This window comes from Mya arenaria, chromosome 15 (assembly GCF_026914265.1).
Source record: "Mya arenaria isolate MELC-2E11 chromosome 15, ASM2691426v1".
Taxonomy (NCBI): Eukaryota; Metazoa; Mollusca; class Bivalvia; order Myida; family Myidae; genus Mya; species Mya arenaria.
In genome coordinates, this window is record NC_069136.1 from 55331774 (window position 1) to 55357877 (window position 26104).

The 26104-nt window shown below is 35.7% G+C and overlaps 2 protein-coding genes across 2 annotated transcripts; both read left to right on the top strand.

Moving 5' to 3' along the window:
• Positions 1-3544: 3544 nt before the first annotated feature.
• Positions 3545-7912, top strand: LOC128220510 (uncharacterized). Its single transcript, XM_052928934.1, has 4 exons — positions 3545-3628; positions 3801-3977; positions 4534-4703; positions 6918-7912. The coding sequence occupies exons 2-4, from the start codon at positions 3936-3938 to the stop codon at positions 7063-7065; spliced, it is 360 nt and encodes a 119-aa protein (XP_052784894.1). The 5' UTR covers positions 3545-3628; positions 3801-3935; the 3' UTR covers positions 7066-7912.
• Positions 7913-14301: 6389 nt separating this feature from the next.
• On the top strand, positions 14302-23270 carry LOC128219976 (uncharacterized). Its single transcript, XM_052928186.1, has 8 exons — positions 14302-14367; positions 15411-15529; positions 16207-16255; positions 16778-16845; positions 17903-18008; positions 18411-18529; positions 20525-20667; positions 21394-23270. The coding sequence occupies exons 1-8, from the start codon at positions 14307-14309 to the stop codon at positions 21497-21499; spliced, it is 771 nt and encodes a 256-aa protein (XP_052784146.1). The 5' UTR covers positions 14302-14306; the 3' UTR covers positions 21500-23270.
• Positions 23271-26104: the final 2834 nt, after the last annotated feature.

A 26104-nucleotide genomic window follows, 5' to 3' on the forward strand; every position in this document is an offset into this window, starting at 1 on the left:
ACATGGTATGAAATATTTTAGAATTGATCGGTTTGCAATATAAATGCTTTATGGTATAGTTTTGCACAGGAATCGAATCATTAAAACAAAATAACGAGTTAATTGGTGATATGGTTAAATTTGGCGGCCATCTTCGACGCCATCTTAAATATCTCGATTTCCCCAAGGGTGGCGCGAGGCCATCAAACAGATTCCTTAACTGGAGGGTCAAAGCTACTTAAAAACCCCAAAATATTTTCTATACACTCCGATGCAAGGTACTCGACTTCCGCTGCCGGACTACAGTACTGCTAGAAGAATAGAAAAAATGAAACGCTTTTTTAAGGTTGTCGATTAGTACAGTCGGTACCCCTCATGGGGTGCACTGGTTCATATTTTTTTCCTTACGAAAAATGGTTGTAAAATGATTTCATAGATATTTAGCTTTATATTTCACTAAATTTACAATGCCATTAAATGTCTGCAATTAATGATTATCTGAATAGTTTTTATGCTCTATTATTCACAAATGACTTTAACGCAATAAGAAAATTAGCAGTGTAAATATTTCATCTTATTAATTGTATCAAGGAATAAGAATAATTAGACTTTTTGTACACGTTTTCATTTCATGTATTAATTTACTATAACACAACTATAAGCATTACGTATGATGTTTACTATTTTGAAATGAATATTGGGCTGGAGGCCTATTATATTCACAAAATCAATTCTTAACTTGACTTGTCATCTAGTATATTCTATGTGTATTGGCAATGTTCCAATTTAAAATGCTAATAAAAATTTGACTTGACAAGCATATTTTTGCATTGGTTACAACTACCATAAGATCTACCTGTTTTCATGTTTTTTGATGTTCGATATATAAACAGAGAGTCTAAAAACGACCCTGACGTCAAAACGGCAGGTGTTACCAAAAAAAGAATTGCATTAGGCCACACCAATTTATTTTTTGTCCTATTGAATTTGGCCGAAAATTATTCGGAGCGGGCGAATGAATTTTTTATTTTTTTTGGTACATATTGACCATTTTATTTTATTTTATTTCATTTTTTGGGAGGGGGGGGGGGGGGGTGATGCAACTTAGTATCGCAGGTAAGTGGATATAAAAGGCAGTTTTCGTATGCTCAATTCTTATTTTAATTCCGAATCATGATTCTTTTTATTTCCAACTATATATAAGAATATGGAAGCGGTCCGAGTTAACAAATATCTTGGCAGTTTTGAAAGAATAGAGCTGAGCAGTAAATCCATCGAACAAACATTTTTGTTTATAATAATTTAGTCTAGTGCCACATACGTCTCCATATTAATTGGGTAAAAAGTAAAAAAAAACTACTTGTACTTTACCTGCCAGATTTATTTGAGAACTGATATCTGAATCTAAACCACGACGAACAGTTGCTATGTGGTTATAACCTGTCGCTTCTTGTGCTACAGCGGCTGAGTTTGATCATACAAGTAAAGTCATAGGATATTCATGACATGCAAATGCCGCATTCGGAACTCCTCGGCCATTTTCAATCAAAGGCAACCTCGGATGTATGCCGGTACATCAGTAGAAGTAGTTCGTTATTTTTAAAACAACAGCATCAGTTCGTTGTTGTGTTTTAACGTGTATTTTGTATTTTACTTCAGTAAAAGTTAAAATTGATTACCAGTGAAGTGTATAGTTGCATAAATAATTAAGATTCCCGAGAGTAAAGTCATGAAGTTAAACATTTTTACTTGACTGAAATTAGTACACGATCTATATACTTGCAGCGTAGTTAAATGTAAAAAATTCTGACATCGTAAACCGTCCATTTAGACCCGAGATTGTTTTCGATGGACAATGGCCGAGAAGTTCCGAATGGCAATTGCCGACTTCGTTTTTTTAGATATCCCCCAATGCAACCGAGGCAGGTCTTTACGTATTTTAAAGTATTTTTTTTCATTTTCAAAACAGCTTTAAACAGCTGCTTTTATTTCTAAAAGCATAGAACACGTCACTGACATTTATATTTTGTTTATTTTAGATAACAAGTTTGGCATTTGAAGATGTACATATCATGCCAGTAAATTATCCTATCAAAATACCAGTTTGCCAATTGCAAGACTCTGTTTAAAACCTGGACTAACATTCGTGTGATCAGTTTGTCATAAACACAAGCTATGGAATTCGTAATGTGGACGTGTATATTGTTAATGCTAGGTTGTATAAGGGTTGTTCACTGTGCGGAGCCACATCCCTGTGCATGCCACGAGAACAACTTGAAAGCAAGTTGGTTTAGCCAGTATTTATTTAAGATACTTATACATAAATCTTGTAAATAACGTATAAACATATAATATGATAAAGAGCTAGCTAGGTTAACATTGTTTTAAAGGCTCTCTTCTTGCAAGTTTTCATAGCTGTAGTGATAATAGTTGTATATTATATGCTTTATCATCATCATCATCATCATCATCATCATCATCATCATCATCATCATCATCATCATCATCATCATCATCATCAACATCATCATCATCATCATCATCATCATCAACATCATCATCATCATCATCATCATCAACAACATCAGCATCATCATCATCATCATCACCATCATCATCATCATCATCATCATCATCATTATCATCATCATCAACATCATCATCATTATCATCATCATCATCATCATGAAATACAACATTAGAGCCCTTTAATATATAATAACGACTTGATTCTACATTTTTAGCACTTGTCACTTTGAAGGACCTTAAAAGTTCAAGGACCAAAACATAAATTGTTCATTACTGTTAAGCTTAAAGGGGCACTAGTAAGCATACATAATACATACGTCCTTTGAAACAAGTTTACGTGTAAGAAGGAGTAAAGCAAAATTTTAAACAAGGATTTTGTCAGATTTGACTAAAAAAGCATTGGGTTTTAATAAGTGCGGAAAATTCTTGGTTGTGATTGCTTCCTTGTAAGGAAGTATATTAATAACAATTGTAACCTGGAACCTACAATATTTTTCACGATTTTATTGAACATTTTTCTTATTTAAAATAAGAAATTAAGAACCCACAATGCATTATTATTTGTGCACGCTGGAGCATTTTGACACAAAAACATTCATTATGCAGATATTACACCAAAATAAGTTGCAAAGGTGTGTTTTACTCTCAACGTATCAATTCTTTTAGATGTTTATTTTTTTAAATAAATTCGTTATTTGATCGCGAGGAAAACACACACACCTTTGTTATAGTTTTTAGAACTTTGAATGATCACAATGAAATTGAAACATCAAATCAAAGTACTGAAAGTACTGAAAACGGACGCAATGCAAGTCTTCCGTATTTCAAACTTATCTAACTTATCAAAATTGTATTCATAGTGTCTTATTCTATTTTTATCACGTTTTTGCGTAAAAGCTTACCAAAGTAAACACACAATCAAATTCTGTAACAAGAAACATACTTAAAAACACATAGAGAACTTTCAGTATACATAAGTGGATAATTGATAGATGGATATGTATGTTAACCTATATAAATGATTCCTTTTAAACATAGATAATTGAAAGAATAGCAGTTCTTGAAACGAAGCAAAACACTCTTGAAGAGACGATATCAAGACAGCAACATGAGATCGACGGTAAACGTTATTTTCAATAACCTTCTAATAAAACAATTTTAACTAATATGTATTTCTATCGACATGGCAACCGTGACCTTATCAGTGTTTACATAATTATACATGCGTTTTCAGATATTTTGGTTGAGCGGTTTTTTTCTATTTCAAATAATAACTAGCTTTTTACATCCAGATTTGACGGAGAAGCAATGGGGATCTTGGTCGGAGTGGAGCGCATGCGTATTCAGGTGTACCGGAAGTGACGTAAATAATGGGCGAACTCAAACCAGAACGAGACTTCTAATTAAAGATAATATCGTCATTCGAAATGAAACTGAGCGACGCCCGTGTAATGCTGTGCAATATGCAGGTATACTTTATTTATTTTATTTGATCTGAAGTCTTAAGTATTAAAAAGATATTGCTTAAATTACACATCATGATTGTTCTATATTCGTCAAAATACTTATAAATAATATGCAGTTGGGTCGATAAACATTTAGATATATCTACAATACCAGATTCAGTCAATTATTCGGTCAATTTAAGGTATACAAGAATTAACACTTATAGTGCCAACAGTATGACAAAGAGTAAGAAACAATAAAGGAAAAAACACTTTATTTTCAGAAGGTTTTAGTCATATCGCTGATTTGATAACATAATTGAAATATTTGTAAAAACCACAAACTTAAAATCACTCGAAATATTCATGAGACATGCATCAAATGCATGATCATGATGTATAGATAATTCACATTCCTAAATACCCATAAAGCACACAGTTTTGGTTTTATACAATAAATTGTCGTGAAATATTTAATATTTGCGGTAAATATTTTCTAAAATTGTCCATTGTTTTTAATTGAATGTTACGTATTTATAAGAGGGACATTATATCAAATACGCACACATACCTTGTTCAGGCTGTGAGCGGTCCGAATGACCAGTACGGTGTGTCCTATGACTACCGTGACCAGATGGCACAGGCAACATGTACTGCACTACTAGATACCAAAAATGGGCATGTGTACGCTGTGAGACGTGCATGCTCCAACCAGACTGTGCCGTGTGCAGAAGTCTGCTCAAGTCTAGGGTACGTTTCAATTTCACAAAAAAAGATTTCCCAGTGATGTTGTTCAATAATCCACACCCATTACATATATACAACACATAATATAAATATTGTTAAAAATAAAAAATAAAATGAATAACAGATGCACATGTGATAACAAACCAAAACGTTTATACCAATGTTTGTAAAATTATAGTTTTGGAGTAATAATTTAAATAGTCTCGCGATGGTCCGATTATTTATAACCGATTAAATTCGATAATTGATCTATTTAAGATACTTCACATATATATCATTTGTAATATTCCAAAGATTTTTACTCATTATTTAACACATATTTACTGGTGTTGAGGCTAGCAACAGATTAATATTTATCTTTGTCTAAGGCTTAACTTTTGAAATTCTCACCTCGGATTTTCATGTATTTCAATGCTTTTTTGGATAACTGTGCTCTGATAAGCAAGAGCATAGGTATGTGTTAATGCATTTTTCACTCACGGTTTGGAAAATATTTTTGTTGACGGTCACAATATGACCTAAAAACCCGGAAGTCTTGATTTACTTAATTCATAAAACCGAATGTTTTTGAATATTTGAAAGATCATATTTCATTATACACTGCATTAAAGCTTTCACCATGCCTCTCATAGTGAAGTGGCGGTTCGACCGGGGGTCATAGAGGGCCCGTGCCCCCCCCCCCCACACACCCCCAGCGGGCAGGCAAGTAATGTTTTTTGGGCACATCTTCATTGATTGAACTGTACAAATAAGTTTTTTGTCACAATTTAAATTTTATAGAAGCATTTGAGCATATAAACAACCTGATTATCGAGTTTAATATAGTATACGAAACGAAAAAGTCTCTTGAAAATGACATCAGGGCCCGCACATTCGATAAAATGAAAAATCGGCGCCGCATTTTACACAGACAGTCTGAGTGTAATTTTACTGTTTTCTGAATAAATCATGTACCAGAAATGTAAGTTGTTTTAAACTTTTAACATGTGCACATTAAATGTTCGTCATTGCTTTTAATAATGTCATTGTGTGTCAACAAGATATGTTAGTCCAAATAATTGTACGTTGACGGATTTGACGATTCGAAAAGTGGGTAGTTATTCCGATCGGGATTCCAGTTTAAAGCATATTACGTCCATGAAAACAAGAATTAATACTAGATAATGTTATTTTATATTAGTTCCATACAAAAAAAAATATCCAACGAATAATTATGATTTTGATGGGGTTTTCGTCATTTCATTCTGTCAAAACATAACGATTTATACATAAAGAGCACCTGCAAGGCTGTAGTTCACAGTTTTACAATAATCGGATCACTTCGGCCATGGTCGAGTTGTTTGTATTTACGAGGACTATCTCGAATCTTGTCGGAGGTGGCCGAGGTATAACGATAAGGGTCGAGTTGTTCCGCTTGGCATAATTTTTGTCTGTGTCAGTCAAATTTCGTTTTATTGGAAAGATAATTCATGTGTGTTAATGCATTTCAATCCTGTTTTGTGCAAAATACCCTTTCACTTAAGCGGTTAAATAGCAATATAAACATTTTATCCATTTCAAACATAAAACACTTTATAAATACAATAACAATATAACACGTATATTATTTTAGACTACAAGATATGTGTGTGCATGTAACAAAAGTTTTAATTTAAAACGTTGCCGCGTTGAAACCTTCCATATCGGCCTTTATTATTTAGAGGTTAATACACGGCGTAGCCGGGCCGTTGAGTAATTTTTGGTCCGAGTAGTCGAGGGACATTATGAGCACGAGGGCCAATTTTCAATTAACGCCTGTTAATCCGTCGACCGAGGTTCGATTCCCCAAACCGGCAAGAAATCATCGTTGTTTCTGGAAAGGTTTTGATCTTAGATCAGTAAATGCTTTTTAATTCAATTGATCTGCCAAACATCATTGACAGTGAAGACAAATGTTAATTCCATGTCATTATGTGATTTAAATAATGCATTCAAAAAAGTTTGATATGTTTATAATTAGTTGTGCCCCCATTTAGAAAGTTGAAAAACCCAATGTGGTTCGGTGACCTCAAACGCGACTTGAAACTGTTAAGGTAATGCGACACGTTTCGCTAAGTTTATGTGCAAGAAGAAGTGCCTGAGATAAATTAAATTGAATGTTCTTTACCGACCATTATTACAGTAAGATAGTTTACTCATCTTGACATGGTACAATATAATTTCTTTCTTATTTTATAGCAAGACTTGTTTCAACTCTCTTCGAGTGTACAATCCCCTAACTTCACTACCATGGGGCGATACGGGAAAGTTAAGTGCACGCATGGTCCGGTACAACGGCTGCGGGGGATCGTTCTGTGGACCAAACTTCTGCTGCTGCCGCTCGTAACCGAAACCAAGCGCATTTAACCTGCTAATATAGTAGAAAAACACATTGAAATATAGCACTATTATTCGTACGTCACCATGTGTCACTTTGTACATGTATATAAATAGACCTTCAACATGTGTCAGACGTATTGGAACAACTATCAAGATACAAGCTACTGTCGTACTTTAATCACGTGTCATGTTAATAAAGTGTGTTTATTGGTTCCACACGGCAGCTTGTTAATTCACATTTTAACTAAGTTCATTGATGAATAACATTAAAAATGTCATTTCAAGTAAACGTTCTGGAAGCCGTTGCATCTGTTTATTTAATGATGTGCGCATATTCAAGGGCATTCACCGTAATTAATGACACAGCATCCTGTAATTTATCCATGGAAATGTATTTTCGAGAAACTAGATCAGAACATTCACCTTTTGTTTGGTGCATAAAGTGTGTGAGTACCACGTGATAAATTGCGTCAAAAATGCTACGTCGGAAAGCAATATATAGATTTGAAAAAAGACTTTAAACAAAGATATTTTCACTATTTTTTTACCAATTCAAATGAAACATAGCGCAGTCTATGCAGCTTACGGAGTCCTGCCATCGGTATTTTATCAAGTGGTCTACTCACACTGTAATCGCTTTGAGCAGGTTGAGTGCGCGCACACCAAAGGTTGGTGTCTATGTGTCATTCTAATTATATTCAATCACTACAATAGACAATACAATTCAATTGCATTACGTCCCTTTAATCATAAACTCTACTGCATGCATGTATTGATCGTTACAAACTGTTTACATGTGTACACTTTAATACAACTTGTTAATCGGACTTCGCAGAGTAAATAAGTAATCAAAACTTTGTGTCTTTGATCATTTCATCCCCATCCCAAAGAATAATATAGTTGTCAAAACAACTTCCTATTAGCTAAACAAACATGTATATGATTCTGTTTTTGAATTCATTTCTTTTTAAGTGTCAAACTTCCTCCCAAAAGATTAAAGGATTCCACGATCCTGAATGAGGATTTATTATCATTGTTGGACGGATGTTTCTTCGTTAAAATATCTTCTTTTTTTACATACTTTCACTCAAAATCTCTTCTAATTCAGCTCCCTTCCCCCATTTGACCGTATAGCCAACGGAAGTTCCCGAACAAGTTCAGCTATTATCCATAGAAATAGACTTTCCCAAGCATGCCGGACAATGCCGAGGTAGTAACGATTGGTGTCTTAGCCAAGGTGGCGAGAATGAGAGGGCCGTTAGCAACATGTTTCCTTTCGGCAAGGGGCTGGTGAGCTCCGAAATGGAAAAGGAAAGTTTTGTGAAAAATCACATAAAAACTCCTTTTCTATACAGAACAGTGTTGTCAACAAAAACATTTGCGAATGACGATATCAGCAAAGCCTGTATTTTTTTTAAATATCAACCGAAGGTTGAATTATGTAAATGAGTGTATCCATAACAAATGGTGAAAAAAAAATCAAATGATCTTACGGTGAAATTCCATTATGGTTAACCTCTAAGTTTGGCCTTATACTTTAGGGTAGGGACTTGGGTCATTCGTGCAACACATGGTCTTTATGTGCCGAACACATGTGACATGCTATTTGAAAATCTCTTTGTGCTCAACAAAGTTACAACCCGGACAAAATCACCTATATAATATGTGAATGTATTATTATAAACTTCATTAAACGTCAAAATGTAACTTTAACCTTCTATGCAGGGACATGGGTCTAGCACGCGACACGTGATTTTATGTTTCAAAAATCCGTGTCAGGTTATTTCAGAACCCCCTGTGCATGCCGAAACGACCGAATATTATGTATGTGCATATGTGCAACATTCAATAATGATTAGCCTATAAATCTGAACTTGACCTTTAGGGTAGAGACGTGGGTCTTGCGCGTGGCATGTCGTTATTGTGTGTCTAACATATGTTCCAGGTTATACAGCTTGGGCATAACACATACACTCTATGCCCATACATACAGAATTCCATTATAATTGACCTCTATGTGTGACTTTGACCTTCGGGTAGGGACGTGGGCTTGCATACGGCACGTGGCCTTTGTGTGCCAAACATCTGTGCCAGGTTAATCCAGAATCGCATCGTGCAGTATTAAGTTACAGCCTGGCCACGACCACTTACCAAATTCCATGTGCATTTATGCACTATTCCATAATGATTAACATTTAAGTGAGACATTGACCTTAGAGGTGGGAACGATGGGTCATGCACGCGACACGTCGTCACTGTAAGCCGAAAACGTGTGGCATGTTATTTGATGCATGACAAAATTACAGCGCGGACAAAACCACCTTAACTCTGCAACCATGCTATAATTCATGGTCGCCTTTTATGGCAGAATTCCATTATTATTAACCTCTATGAGAGACCTAGACGCTCGGGGTAGGAACGTGGGCCTTGCGCGTGACACGTTGCCTGGATGGTACTTATATAGCGTAAAACATGTGAAGTACATGTAAAACGGCTTAAACAACATCAAACATGACATCGAACACATTTTCTACGAATGATTTGAACTTCATGAAATAGATATGTCATGGCAACATGTTATCAAACCTCTGAAAGGGCACTAAAAGGGTTGGACTTGATAGATGCATTCTGTTTTCACTGATTTCAATGCATTATTATATTTTACTCATTTGACCTTAAATGAACAATAAAAGCGTATGATTTGTGAGCAGATAAAAATAAATAAAAATAGGTTGACATTGTAACAACTATATAATGTCGGCAGCTTCATTAAGTTTCACTCTCATCTTGTTATTATTCATGAATAATTCGAGAGGATAAATAGTGGGGGCATGCTTAAAGGCCTAGTTTAAGCCTTCTATAAGTGACCCCCCCCCCCCCGAAAAAACAACAACAAAAAACAAAAAAAACAAAACCGTGTATTTGTACACAACCTCTGTTAATTGATCTTAATCTAATTGCCAAATTAACTTATCAAATCTTCGATCTGAGTATCTATCTGTGCAGTTTGGGATATTTTAAGATAGAAATGGACCCTAAATGGCCCTGAGCCAATAAACGAATTCACAGGAAATTGGCCCTTACTGTGACACCAGTGCAATTAGCAGGATATGCACAGCAGGGGATTATCATGCCAAACATTCCTTAAACTAGGCCTTTGATCGTACTAGATTTGTCTTTAAGTAGAAATATAAATGCTGCAAAAAGCTTTTATCATTAAAACATGCTCTGGTTCCAGCGTTACATTTGTTTCTCCACCTCTAACGTCATGCTACAACGATTATGAAAGTATGTGCATTCTACTGCAAATACGCAGGAAGGCTCGATAACGGTACTTAAAGCTAACAAGAAATACCCTGGTTTTGGTCAGATGACTTGAAATAACTCTAATTAAATTACTTTAGACACTGTTTTCCGGATTTGGAACCAGGTTTACTTGTGTGTTCTGAAAAAAAGGAATAACTGGAAAAGCAGTGAGAAAATCAACTACATTGGAAAGGAAATTGATGAAAGATGGTAGACATCCTCGGCTGTATCTCACAATTAGAACTATTCCAAGATACGTTAAATATTTTAAATCTACTTTTAACCGTACCCAGCCGAGGGTCGGCCGCGTTTCGATCACAGAACATACCATACTACGAGGACGTGCTGGCACAATCCTATCACGGGCAATTGACTATGTCACGTTGATTGATTCTATATTTAGCGCCAGGCTCTATCTACGAGGTTGTCTGGTTCTCTGCGTACTGATATTCCATACAACATCGATAGCGATACGGTGAGGGATGGGACTCAAGACTAACAAGAACACACATCAAGACCCCCCCACGGCATTATCTTAAATTATATCCTTTGCGATATGCACAACATAATTATCTTCAATAATTCAATCCGGTTATGTAAAATAGTACAAAAGCTATTTATTTGCAGGATCATTAACTTCTTAATTACAACTTCTTTTTATGAATAGTAAAATACCCCTCACCCCATCCTTAAATTGTCCTCTGAAGTGAACATTATCATGGCAATATATATAACGTTTGAAAACACATTTTGTATAATTAGTGGAATATTCCGAAATGCCACATTTTAGACTAGGGTGTGTAAGTTTATTTATACTCGCACTCGGGAAAGGCACATTCGGTGAATGCTCCGATAAGATTGTTAGTCAAAATACATATTCGATTTTTGGAGCATAGTACTCACACAGAATGTGGCCCTGGTTAGAGCTACCCAGACCTAGTGTTTTAACGAGAACCAGTATAACGCATTGTCACACTGGACACCCATTTAACGTCCCTTCCGGAAGTCGATTATATTTTAAGTGTTGGGGTGGGTAATCGAACCAGTGGAATGACAGTCAAGTGTGTAACCACTAGATCACAGATGACCGCCAGTGCCGTAGCTAGAGGCGTGTTTTAACCGAGGCAGAAACTATTTTATTTTTTGGGGGTGGGGGTGGGGTAGGTCCGAAAATGTGTTGGTTCCTAGATCATCTGTTGTGTGCACTGGGATGTTTTCCGTTCAGTTTCAGTTAATTATTTTACCAAAATGTTCATTAAATTGTATGAATATTGTATGATTGACAGTGCCGTAGCCATTCTTGATAGATATGCTGAGTAGTGCGTCCTGGCACGGCCTTATGTTTAATAGGCCCGTGGTCCTGGGCGACACTTTCGGCCATAAAACAAATAACATTTGGCACTTTGCAAATAATTCTTCTATGTCCTAGAGAATCCCACAATCGCAAAATATCCGTGCGGTCTTTTTGAATGTTTTTTGAATAAACATTAAAGCCAACCCATCGAGTCGACTGCCAATCATGGTTGATCGTGTCTATGATTTGAGTCTTCTTAAAGCACTGAAACTGCATTAAAACAGGAACCCACAGGTAAAATTAACTGAAAAAAATGCATTGATGTTGGGCAGATAGTTTTCGTCGCACATTTCAAATCCATCTTGGAGACGCAGGTTTTTTAATGTTTTCATTTAAGTGTTTCCATCTGATAATTTTGGTTCCAAATGTGCTTGTCATAGGAAGATCGCTTGAAATTGTTTGTTTACTTTTGTCTTCAATGCTACACGTAAGGTGGTCAAGTTTTCCATATTAAACGTCATCCAATTATTTAGGAAAACGAGAAGTAAGGTGTTGAATTATGTGGTATAATTTGGATATAAGTGATTATTCTCATGCACCAGTAAATTGTAACCACGCCCCCTGGTGCGGGGAGTGTCAGGGATTTTGACTTTTGGTCCAGCCAACCTCGGCCAAAATTTCCCGCCCACAGATGGTTTAATCCCGCCAAATGCCCCCGCACCCCAGGGACTCTAGGTAAGGCCCATTCCTCGCTAAATTTAAAGCGAAGACAAAAACACCGCATTCATCCGGCACTGCGGGGCCACCTGAAAGGTAAAAACACGGCCAGTTTCCCCGGATATCCCCGGTATACCCCCGGATCTTCGGGGGGGGGGGGGTACAATTGACTGGTGCAATATAATGGTCCAACACTGATCTTTTTACCGGAATGTGTCCGGTGGTTTCGTCTACCAACGATCTGTTGTTTCCCTGGCACAACAATATTTTTTTGGTTGGAAAGTTGTTCATCATATGTGCTTATCCAGTCCATTAAGAAGTTAAAAATTGCAAGGGTGTGTAAGCTTATTTATACTCGCACTCGGGCCTTGCCCATTCGGCGAGTGCTCCGTTAAGATTGTTAGTCATTTTAGGTTTTTGGAGCAATGTGCACAGACAGAATGTAACCCTGGTTAGAGCTACCCTGGTTCTTTAACGTGCACCAGTGTTTAGCACTGTCACACGGGACCCCCATTTAACGTCCCTCTCGGAAGACTATTAGTTTTTTTAGTGATGCGACGGGGGATCGAACCTGCGACCCCTGGATTGATAGTCAAGTGTGTTACCTCAAGACCATGCACGGATCCGCCACAAAAAAAAATAATAATGAAAAAATTGCAAGCTTCGCGGTTTTGATCTTTATATCACCTCCCTCTAAGAGGTAATCCGCGTGGTGAAAGTTTTATAATAACTTCAATTATGGCCATACGTAAGAGAATGTCTGATTTCGATTATTTTATCGGAATAAGCTGTGCTCAACGTAACATTTATTGATTCTGTTTTTCCTGTATAAGCTGTGTATAAGCATCACACCTTCGGTTACCACATCAAAGTGTTTTAGAACAGTTGTGACTTGGTAAGATAACCCTTTAGCCCATTAACATCATTTGTCCAATGTTTTAAATGATGTACAAGTAAATTATGTGTGTCTAACATCTGTTTGTGCAAACACAAAACAAGGTGTACAATAAGCACCATCTTTACTATCAGAATACCGTAGCCAGTTGAACTGCGTCTCCCAAGAAATGCTGAAGCTTCTCTGTTTAATTGCAGGATACTTGGACAGTTTATTAACATTGAAGTTAAGAATGTTGAATATCTCTTCATCTGACAACTGTCTCCGACGTGAAACCAAAATTGCTAAATCCGGACAAACACCTGTAAAGAGTATGGAATAAAACACTGGAGCATGCAAAGTAGTTACGACATGAAGTGATAAATACCGCTGCTGTCGACTTCCGACTTTAAATTTGCATCACAATGACTACTAATAAAGACGTTTTATATATACGTAATACTAGTTAAATACAGTTGTCCACAATGAATCGTTGTCAGACCTTTAAAAGTATCACTTTGTGTAAGTCGTAATGTAATGATTTTACGTACATTGACCGTCAATCTTTGCAATGAAAAGGAGCATACCACTCGAAATGTGTCAAGGTCCATAAACCCCCCCACAAGCGATCGAGAAATTGCTGTATGTAGCAATGTCTACAGTTGTAGGCTAAATTTCATGCGGAATCGTTTGAACAAAAGCGCGTGAACAAAAATCATTGCCGTACAGTTTTATACATTGAACAGAGTCCGACCCGAAAGAGACAATTACAGCGAGGATGGTGCCTCAACTTGCCTCAGCGTCTGTTGCTACAACATTTTACATAATGAATTGTACATACTGGAGTTCTGTTATATTGTAGTGGTGTCTCGAATTCAGATGAAAATTTTATTATTTCTCATTGCCCTTGTATTTTTATTTTATTTTTGCTCGGTGTGCCTCACCACACCGCTGACCACCCAAACTCCTATATATAGAGGCACTGTGGCTAGTCCGTTCTACGGTCAAGAACAGGAGGAAATCTTTAATAAATTGGTTGAATGTAACCTCGTTCAAGATGGCGGCCTCCATGCAAGGGCCGATTAGTTCACCAACTCACTACGATGCATCATTTAAAGGTTAATACATATATAAAACTGATGTTCTATAATACTTTAAGTGTGGTGGTTTAAGTTTGTTACCTCAAAAGTCGTATATAGGGAATTAGAATACATTGTAGAGAAAGTAATACGTTTCCGCGACAGTAGCACTTGAACCATATTTGTTATTATTTTACAGAAAGAACAATAAAACTATTAAATCTATGTTTTAAAAGTTGTTAAGAATAAGTCAATTGCATTGTTGAATCCCTGCTTTGTTAACCCGACCTGATTTTACCAATTGATCAAATAATTCAAGGCATCCACAATTAGCTTTTAACTTCAGCTAACAATGTTACAAGTGGACCTGAATAATTTTGAACAAATGGAAATGGCTGTACTGGTCTGGAAAATGTTTGGTAGTCTTAGGGATTCCGGTTGGGTAAAAAAAACTGACTGGACAAGACCATTTCTGTACGATATTACAATTAAGCATTTCTCTGTTTTATAACAGGCTCATTTTTTTCTTAATTTGGGAGACGCAACCATCTTTTTTTGGATTCGGATGTTTGATCATGTGTTGCTAGTAAAAATGAAATAGGAGACATTTAATTGTTGCATTTGATAATGCAAAAATGTATTGTTTACAATGTATTGTTTACAATGTTTTTGTTTTAATACACCTTTCAGACCGACCAGTCTTTTTTACCCATCTTTCTTTTCCAAACGGATACAGAGATATCTGTTGATTTCTATTGATCTGGAATATGTCTTAATAATGACCAGCCTTTTGGCATGTAAGGTTCAGAATTACAAATAACAAAGTTAACCAGAGCTTAGATACATTTGAAGAAAGTGAATTGACACCTTTAAAATGTTCAGTTTTTGAAATAAACAATGTATATATCAACATATGTTATCTTGGTAACAATTAAATCACCACTGTTGATTCTAGTTGGCATAGCCATAACTAGTTCTATATTTAAAGGAGTTTAATTCATATTTTTGGATTTCGGGTGTATTGCAGACAAGAAATACTAGAAACAAGAGTATATTTAAAGAATTAAGATTTTGTTTTTCAGTTGACATTCAGATCCATCAGCCTCTGTTATCAAGGTCAACAACATCAGGGGATATCAGAATTGAGATGATCTCCCTTTGTTTTCAACTGGAAACACTGTGCAAGAAAGAGCTTATTGAAGTCAGTTAAACATTTTGTTATTTGGAATTCTCAAAAATAAAAAAAAACATTTGGCTGACATGATTTTAAAGACATTTTTGTCAGATTTTAATTTTACATGAACTAGTTTGATTAATAAATCTTTCATGTATGTACAGTCATCAAAATTAGACTCTTGGATAAACAAGCCCGAATTCTTATACTATTGCTTGGTATCAATTTTTTAAACAAGCCCTGCTGTATAAAATTCAAAATTTGAGCAAGCCTGGAAGACATTTTACCAGTGCAGGGCCTGCGAGCTTGTACTGGCTGTGAAGAACTTAAATATTATGAATATTTTAGATATTCTGATTAAATGAAATAATTTAGGTTTTATATCATTTTGACAAATGTGTAAAATTTGTATGTATTACTAACAATATAAACATTTTTTTTTCTTAAAATGAGATATATGAGATGTCCATAAGCACAATTCTATGGAGGCAGAAGTGTACACATGTTGGTCTACAAGATGGCCAAAAGGTGCTTACAAAAAGTGGAGGTTGGAGCTCCTTTTCCAAAGGCTGTCTAGCTGAAGTCCAATTAAAACACAACTTTATTTTTATTGAGTACGGTATATAAAGAATGTTTCAGAGTAGTTCATGTTATAAAAATTAATGTTGTAATTTGTATTTTTTATATATATTTTTTTTTTTTAGCAAACAAGTATCAGAAACGGCCATGTCAGCAATTCCTTCATTGACAGAGGTAGGATTTGAATAACTGTTTATCAAATTCAGGCATTACAAGTTTCTGTAAATAACTGCTTTATGTAGTAGTGTATATATATGCAAAACATAGTTAGAGCAAGCGAGCTCTGGTTAAGTTAGTCCCAACTCAAGGGAGGAAAACAAAGCAGTAACATACCAAAAACAATCAAGGCAAAACACAATGTGTATACTACTTTAAGCATTAAACTAATTGTTTTTAACTTTAAAAGATGATTTGTATTACTTTTCTGGAAAATTTTTCTCTGGGAAATAAAATTCTTCAACTTTTTAATGATCTAAAGTGCTCATTTCGGATATTCCTTTATTTTATTTAGCAAATTTGACCAATGGGATTTTCAGTTTAATTTTATAATGACCAATGAAAAGCTTGATTTTATTTAGTTTATTTCTTTTAATTTCACAGGAAGTTGGTGATTTCAGATAAACTAAAGGCCGAAAAATGCCTTAATTAATATTTTGGTATGCATGTTATGAAGTGGCAAATATGTTTAATTTTCAGCCACAGTTGTGTGTGATAGAATCCAGAATCTTCTCGGAAAAGTTCCACCCGAGTATCAGGATTGTATGGTAACAGTGATTGCCTTTACAAATAATATATAATATTTCATAATTATACAGGGTTTCTAAAATTCAGGAATAATCCTGAAATCAGTACTGAGAGCTTTTAACTTCAGGCTTTTGAACCTTGAAATTACTTTACAATACTTAATGAACAATTTTATTAGGGGGTAAAGCCCCTGTTCCCTGCTTTGGGAATGAATCCGTTATACTTAGATAGATCCTGGCTTTTTTTTTCAGGATTGATGTTTATCAATGGTTAGAAACCCTGAATTCTTAGAAAATGAGATTTTGCCATTGTCTTATATAATTAATTATTAAAGTATTAATGATTATTTTTTCTACTAATTATTTTTTCTACTAAAATAGATAAGCAAAAGGAACATACAAAATACCGTAGTGCATACTGCATGTAATTTTAATATCTAGCTAAGGATTAAAGGATAAACAATTACTAATACATTTAATTATCTATCTACTATCTGGTGATTCTATGTTTAAGGAATCCAACACAAAAGTAAGAGACTTCATTTACTGTAAACCCTGAATATTCACACCTGGTGACAATATATCATTTGGGTATCATTTAAAAGGAATTTAATTGCTGATATATGAAGACCAAAAACACTTGTTGGGAGTTATCCGAGTATTATTTTAGGTAAATTTTTTACATTTTCTTTATCTGCGCACAAAAACCTATCAAATGACACTGAGGTTGTCTTGTTAGTGCAGTGGTTAGCTCACTTGCTTCACACCAATATTACTCAGGTTTGAATCCTGGCATGGGCACATGTGAGTTTGGTTCATGCTCACCAAGCCGGACAAATGGGTTTCCTCTGCGTATTCTGGTTTCCACGACAACACAAAATCAACATCATGTAAATTAGCAAGACTTAGTAAAAATTATCATAACTTTCTTGAAAATCATTGTAAAATATATAATAATAAAACTTCATGATACCGACATAATATCAAGTCAATGGAAATCGTATACTTGTTAATCAGGGAGTAATGGTTACAGACATTGAGTATTTTCATCTTACTGACTAAAACTCACATTTTTTAGCGATATATCCAGAGTCAGGGTCTGCAGCAGTTGTTTCCCAGGGCCGTATCCTACCTCCAAAATCCAGGCACCTTCTCCCTAGAGTTCCAGAAAACTGACCTTGACAGTAAGTTCAGTTCTTTCTAGATATCTTTTGTCAACGAATGAGAATTAAATTGATTCTGAGTTTGACCAAATTTAAACCTATATTTATTTTGAAAATTTGAAACGTAACTAAATTCTTTGTCAGATACTTTTTCTGCTTTTGAAAAGAACAAACAGACTTTGATATACTGTTACTGTTCATGTCACGAAATACAAACGACACTGTAGACATACAGTTGAAACACAACAACATCTTTATGGTTGTCACGGACCTACATGTATAGACATTTACGGACCTATCCTATGGTTTTGTTAAGGAGTATACCATGTGAAAATATTAGAAAAATGACATTTTTTTGGACTCCCATATGGTATAAAACATGATGATATATTTCTTTTCTTAAACTATGCCTGGTGTTTACAGATTACTTGAACAGTGTATCGATACTAAGCCAGCTGTCCACCCTTGCCAGACAGCTGCATGGTGACTGTGTAAACCCATCATCCCATAAATACATCGCCCATCAACTGGCTCTATTGTATGTAAGTAGATTTTTATAGTTTAGCTTTAAGCTTGTCTGTTTCATCTCAGGGGATATCAAATGTGTCTAAAAAAATGTCAATATCACACACATGCCATAATTCTGAAAAGCAGTGGCAAGCTCGGCATCAGAAATGTTTTAACCTTGGCAATAACTCCAAAAACTACTCAAGATATTCAAATTAAACTTAGCACATGTATGTAATGTTGTTATGTTGTCAGAGACAATACCCATGTGTGTATCAAAACCCACATCTCTGGATTAATGATTGCTGGTTAATCTGTATCTCACTATCCGACACCTGAAAATCAAACTTAAGGTACCACACCCCTAATGGGCACCATTTCAAACTATGATTAGCTTGATAATTTCTTAATGTGTATCATTTCCTGGATACAAAACCAAAATTTAAAAGAAATTTACCGTCAAATAACAATTTTATTATTGTCGTATGTCGGTATGTCGGTTGGTCGGTCGGTCCGCCGGTAGACCAAAGCTTGTCCGAGTGATAACTCAACAATTCCTGGACGTATGGTCATCAAACTTTGCATGAAGGTTGGGCCTAACCAATACATGACCCCTATTGATTTTAGGGCTCATCGGGTCAAAGGTCAAGGTCACAGTGACCTTTAATGGTAAAATAATTTTAAAGCTTGTCCGAGTGATAACTCGACAATGCCTGCACCCATGGCCCTCAAACTTGACTTGGAGGTTGGGCCTGACCAGTAGATGACCCCTATTGATTTTAGGGGTCATTGGGCCAAAGGTCAAGGTCACAGTGACCTTGAATGGTAAAAGGTTGTCCGTGTGATTACTCGACAATGCCTGCACCTATGGCCCTCAAACTTGACTTGGAGGTTGGGCCTGACCAGTAGATGACCCCTATTGATTTAAGGGGTCAAGGTCACAGTGACCTTGAATGCAAACTCGACAATTCCTGGACGTATGGGCATCAAACTTGACATGAGGGTTGGGCCTGACCAGTAGATGACCCCTCTTGACTTTGGGGGTCATCAGGCCAAGGTCAAGGTCACAGTAACCTTTAATGCAAAATTGTTATCAAATCTTCTCCCAGTGATATCTCAACACTGCCTGAATCTATGGTCATCAAACTTGACATGTAAGTTGGGCCTGACCAGGAGATGACCCTTATTGATTTTAGGAGTCATTGGGTCAAAGGTCAGGTTCACAGTGACCTTGAATGCGAAAATGTTTCACGTGATAATTGGACAATGCCTGCACCCATGGCCCTCACACTTGACTTGGAGTTGTGTCTGACCTGTAGAGGACCCCTTATGATTTTAGGGGTCATTGGGTCAAAGGTCAAGGTTACAGTGACATTGAACGAAAAAAGCTTGTCTGTGTGATAACTTGTCAATGCCTGCACCCATGCACTAATTAGGTCCACACATCTTTATAACATTGTGCTGGGTTTCTAAAGTTCAGGATTGAGTGCTTTTAACAGAACCCCGTTATTCACCTTAAAATAAATATTTTTTTCGCAGTCAGAATTCATAGAAAAAATACTATTATTACTGTTGTATTTTTTGCTCAGACATTTGTATCAAAAACATTAGGAAGTATTGTGAAATGAATATATATGACTGAAGAAACAATTTCGAAAGGGGTCTAAGCCCCTGTAACCTACTTTTGATGTGAATCCTTCATACTCAAATACACCCCTTGCTATTTTTCAAGTTTAACAGTTATCAGCTGTTATAACGTTTGATTGTGACAGCAAAAGTGATTTTATATATAGTTGTTGAAATAACTTGTCCTGCAGCTATTCAGAATAAATAAAAGTTTAAACATAAAGTCTTGGTTCCAATTTCCTTATTTTGCACATTTTTTATGTCCGTCATAAACTGCCAATACAGTGAAAATGTAATGTTCGAATACCCGGGTATGGTTATTTTCATTAAAAAGCTAAGAGTAAATATTTACATGGATATAACTTCTCTAATAATGTTCTTCTAAATTCTACTCTCTTGTTCAGCAAACGGTGTCGAGTCTGAAGAGTCCAGTGTTTAGCCAGCACAAACAGAGTATAGAGGAGATGTTCAAACCCATCAAAGCCACACTCTCCTCTGCGTCTGAGGATGGACACTCACGATGCCTCACGGACGAACAGCAGGAATGGTATGTTAATTTTGAATGTCTGTTTAAATTTTTTGTATCATTTAAAGCTTCACTCTCACAGATTGACCTATTTGTCAACTTTCTTTTATATTTTGTCTCAGAATCAGCTCATTTCGACATCAATGCTTTCATTTCAGTCATTTAATATAACTCACAATAGAACTGATATCAATTGTTTGGAAAACTGCAGAAAATTTCATTTCTTAAAGCGTTAGTAATGCTTTTAGCCATAAAACATCAATTTTCGGTCATAAATATTAAAAACTGCAATCTGATTGTTTATCAGCAGTTTTATACCACCGGTTTTTAGACATTTACACACAATATGAAGAAATATGAAAGCTTCTGCAAGATTTAGTTTGCACTATAGAATAATTGTTGCATACAAATTACATGTATCTTGTTTTCGGTCTGTACGGAGTGATTTTTGAAGCTCAGACTGTATAAGTGTAATAATCAAAATCATAGGCCCGAAGGTAAATTTGAAGGTCAAAACAATGTTGTTCTGTACAATGCCATAAGTCCTTTAGCACTGGAATATCTAAATGCTCAGAAGAGGTTTTACAAGCCTTGAGCCTTTGAACTTGTGCATCCATGCAGAATGTGTGTTTGATCCTAAGTATATGACAGTATACAATGTATAGTAAAGCACTATATGATTCTTATTTAAATTGATGTTAACACTCATATCACATGAAATCAATTAAACTGTGTTTATTGTTGCAGGTTACTTAATTTGACCAACCACCTATTAAACACACTGAACTCATTCCCGGCAGATCTCACTCACGACATGTTGCTCCCTGCGTCCATCCTCCTGCAGAGAACATAAAGGCTAGCTTTCTCGTACAAGTTCATTTTTGTTTGGTGCACATGATGTTTTGTTTTTGGTTCATACAATTATGTTATTTATTTTATTGTGTTGTTTTTCTACAAATGGTTTCTCCATTTATGAGGGTTTTGTCTGTAGTCATAATGCTCCCCCCAAAAATCTTTGCTTTTTGTTAATCTTGTATAATGAACATGTATGCATTCTTTCAACTGTTGATCAATATGTTTGTTAACATGTTTCTTTCTAAACAGGTGTCAGATCAGATATTCTTTTATATGTACAGATACTAATGGCTATCTTACTGACAGGGCCCAATCAGGGACATTTATCTTGTTCCTGTGACAGCCATTTTTGAACATGCATTAGATCATTAAAGGCGTTACCTGCATTTTTCAATACTTATTTTTTGAATTACTCGTATGTATTAGTTAATTAATTACATACTCAATGTGAAAAATGGTTATAAAATATTTTAGACAGTATTCAATGTAATTATTTTCTTTAGAACTGCCTTTGGCTCTTCCATTAAAAAATATAACCCATTGGGGAGAGCAATTATTTAAAAAGAATATGGGTGGGTGTCTTTTTTTGCTAATTCCCAGAAAGGGTAAATTTGCTTCTGTGGGGGGGGGGGGGCATAATTTAAAAGTGCCTTCCCCAAGGGGTTATATGTTTAAATGGAATAGCCCTGAGTAATTACATTCAGTCTATTGGTCAACTGATTTTAAAGTCCAATCACAACACTCAGATTTTACTATTACAAGTTTATCTAACTACAAAAGATAGTGATTGAATACCAACCATGGAGATTCTGCAATTTTCATACATCTGATAATAAACTTTATAATAAAATTTACATACATGTACTGTACATTATTGTGTGAAATTTCAGAAAAGTGTTCATTTATGTTAAGGAATATTCACTGTTATGTTGTTTTATCGTTTAAAGTATCTAGTTACAGAAAAGAAGACAGGGAAGCATAGTAATGGGTATATGAAATATAGTTTCACTTTAATTACTAGAATTTCTCCTGTTCTGCTGTATTTATGATCAAATTTATAAATGTTAGCATTTACTGTTCCAATATGACCTTATAATTTATTTGCATAATACGATAGAACCGTCCATATTTTCAGAACACGTCTTTTCCCGTACAAATCGACATCAAATTTTCAAAATTGTCATTAAAAATTATGTATTGAGAGCATTGAAACTAGCTTAATACTTTTCAGTTAAATACTTGTTTTGCATAATTTCAGAAGATGTATGTTCTTGGTTTAATATATCACTCTACATAAAGCGTTTAAAATAAAATGTTTGTTTCTGGTTTTATGTACCTCCAAAAAATCAAAAAAAATCATGTAGCTCATTTTTCTAAGGCAAATTGTCTATTGAGATTTTTCTGTTTCTTATAACAATAAGTTAAATGCTAAAGGTCATATAAACAATTTTCCCAATAACATCTCCAAACAATAGGGTGCAGGGTAGGGTAGGGTAGGCAGGCATTACATTTTTATATCTATATATCGATCAAAAACACAAAAAGAGTAGGGTAGGGATAAAATTGTTTCGATTGGTGCATATTTTTTTATGCTTTATTGATTTCTCATGCATTTATATGTATGAACAATTCGATCATTTTAAGTGTAATCTTGTTCATGTAGAACATGAATATGATTTTGTGGTTTATCATTATGGATTTATCAATCATATATATATATGCATTCACCTTATTTTGTGTGTGGATATATTAATTAGTGCAATAAACGAACAAAATATGTCTTGATTTGTATTTACAAAATATTTTTACTATACTGTTGTTGACCGTGCTAAATCCCTAGGGTAATAATTCTTCCCACTGGAGCAATTTTTCAATCAAAATACCTGGACAATGATATGTAATTATGCACATAGTTAAACACAACATTGGACATTGGACATTCAAAAGTGAACGTTGTGCTGGCACGACATTGGACATTCAAAATCAAATTTTTTGCCCGCACGACATTGGACATTCAAAAGTGAAAGTCGTGTTAGCACGACATTGGACATTCAAAATCGAATGTTGTGCTGGCACGACATTGGACATTGGACATTTAAAAGTGTAAGTCGTGCTAGCATGACATTGGACATTGGACATTCAAAAATGAATGTTGTGCTGGCACGACATTGGACATTGGGATTTCATAAATGAATGTTGTGCTAGCACGACATTGGACATTCAAAATCGAATGTTGTGCTGACACGACATTGGACATTGGACATTCAAAATCGAATTTTTTGCTGGCATGACATTGGACATGGGACATTCAAAATCGAATGTTGTGACTAATTGAGTCGATAAAGAATAAGTTGACAGGCAGTAATAGGTTACTTAATCGGCTCATTGACAATATTTCGTGTTATAATACGTAAAACCAGATAAAGTAGATGTAGGAACGATTACATTTATATTTTTTGGAATCATCAATGCATGTGTATATTTTCCATATGTCATCATATACTGTGAATATAATTATCTTCACTTCGTTTATAAATGGTACTGGATGTGTAGCAGTGGTGTGTAAACAATTAAGCTTATTAAAAGTATGCCATTTCGAAAGCATTATCACTGTTTGTCTACATATAATCCATGACCATTCATAAGGATATTCATTTGAATCTTTCTCTGCATATGTGACATCATATCTATCTGAATCATGCTTAAGTTTCAAATATTGCGATGGAATCATAATGACAATGCTCTCTTGGTGTTTATAAATTTATAATGTCCAATGTCGTGCTAGCACAACTTTCACTTTTGAATGTCCAATGTCCAATGTCGTGCCAGCAAAACATTCGATTTTGAATGTCCAATATTCAGTGTCGTGCTAGCACGACATTCATTTTTGAAATCCCAATGTCCAATGTCGTGCTGGCACGACATTTATTTTTGAATGTCCAATGTCGTGCTAGCACGACTTTCACTTTTGAATGTCCAATGTCGTGCCAGCACAACATTCGATTTTGAATGTCCAATGTCGTGCCAGCACAACATTCAATTTTGAATGTCCAATGTCCAATGTCATGCTAGCACGACATTCATTTTTGAAATCCCAATGTCCAATGTCGTGCCAGCAAAACATTCGATTTTGAATGTCCAATGTCCAATGTCGTGCTAGCACGACTTCCACTTTTGAATGTCCAATGTCGTGCCAGCACAACATTCGATTTTGAATGTCCAATGTCGTGCTAGCACGACTTCCACTTTTGAATGTCCAATGTCGTGCCAGCACAACATTCCATTTTGAATGTCCAATGTTGTGCTAGCACGACTTTCACTTTTGAATGTCCAATGTCCAATGTCGTGCCAGCAAAACATTTGATTTTAAATGTCCAATGTCGTGCTAGCACAACATTCATTTTTGAAATCCCAATGTCCATTTTTGAATGTCCAATGTCCAATGTCGTGCTAGCACGACTTTCACTTTTGAATGTCCAATGTCCAATGTCGTGCCAGCACAACATTCAATTTTTAATGTCCAATGTTGTGCTAGCACGACATTCATTTTTGAAATCCCAATGTCCAATGTCGTACTGGCACGACATTCATTTTTGAATGTCCAATGTCGTGCTAGCACGACTTTCACTTTTGAATGTCCAATGTCGTGCCAGCACAACATTCGATTTTGAATGTCCAATGTCGTGCCAGCACAACATTCGATTTTGAATGTCCAATGTCGTGCTAGCACAACATTCATTTATGAAATCCCAATGTCCAATGTCGTGCCAGCACAACATTTACTTTTGAATGTCCAATGTCCTGCCAGCACAACATTCGATTTTGAATGTCCAATGTCCAATGTCGTGCTGGCACGCCTTTCACTTTTGAATGTCCAATGTCCAATGTCGTGCCAGCAAAACATTCAATTTTGAATGTCCAATGTCGTGCTAGCACGACATTCATTTTTGAAATCCCAATGTCCAATGTCCTGCTTGCACAACATTCATTTTTGAATGTCCAATGTCGTGCCAGCAAAACATTCATTTTTGAATGTCCAATGTCGTGCCAGCACAACATTCGATTTTGAATGTCCAATGTCCAATGTCGTGCCAGCACAACATTCGATTTTGAATGTCCAATGTCCAATGTCGTGCTAGCACGACATTCATTTTTGAAATCCCAATGTCCATTGTCCAATGTCGTGCTGGCACGACATTCATTTTTTAATGTCCAATGTCCAATGTCGGGCTGTCACGACTTTCACTTTTGAATGTCCAATGTCCAATGTCGTGCCAGCACAACATTCGATTTTGAATGTCCAATGTCGTGCCAGCACAACATTCGATTTTGAATGTCCAATGTCATGCTAGCACGACATTCATTTATGAAATCCCAATGTCCAATGTCGTTCCAGCACAACATTAATTTTTGAATGTCCGATGTCCAATGTCGTGCTAGCACGACTTTCACTTTTGAATGTCCAATGTCGTGCCAGCACAACATTCGATTTTGAATGTCATATGTCGTGCTAGCACGTCTTTCAATTTTGAATGTCAAATGTCCAATGTCGTGCCAGCAAATCATTCGATTTTGAATGTCCAATGACAAATGTCGTGCTAGC

Coding starts and splice junctions, on each gene's coding strand:
- LOC128219976 (XM_052928186.1), top strand. CDS start 14,307: ATGGCGGCCTCCATGCAAGGGCCGATTAGTTCACCAACTCACTACGAT. Junction 18,530..20,524: donor ATCAACTGGCTCTATTGTAT/GTAAGTAGATTT, acceptor TCTCTTGTTCAG/CAAACGGTGTCGAGTCTGAA. Junction 20,668..21,393: donor ACGGACGAACAGCAGGAATG/GTATGTTAATTT, acceptor TTATTGTTGCAG/GTTACTTAATTTGACCAACC.
- LOC128220510 (XM_052928934.1), top strand. CDS start 3,936: ATGAAACTGAGCGACGCCCGTGTAATGCTGTGCAATATGCAG. Junction 3,978..4,533: donor TAATGCTGTGCAATATGCAG/GTATACTTTATT, acceptor TACCTTGTTCAG/GCTGTGAGCGGTCCGAATGA. Junction 4,704..6,917: donor GAAGTCTGCTCAAGTCTAGG/GTACGTTTCAAT, acceptor CTTATTTTATAG/CAAGACTTGTTTCAACTCTC.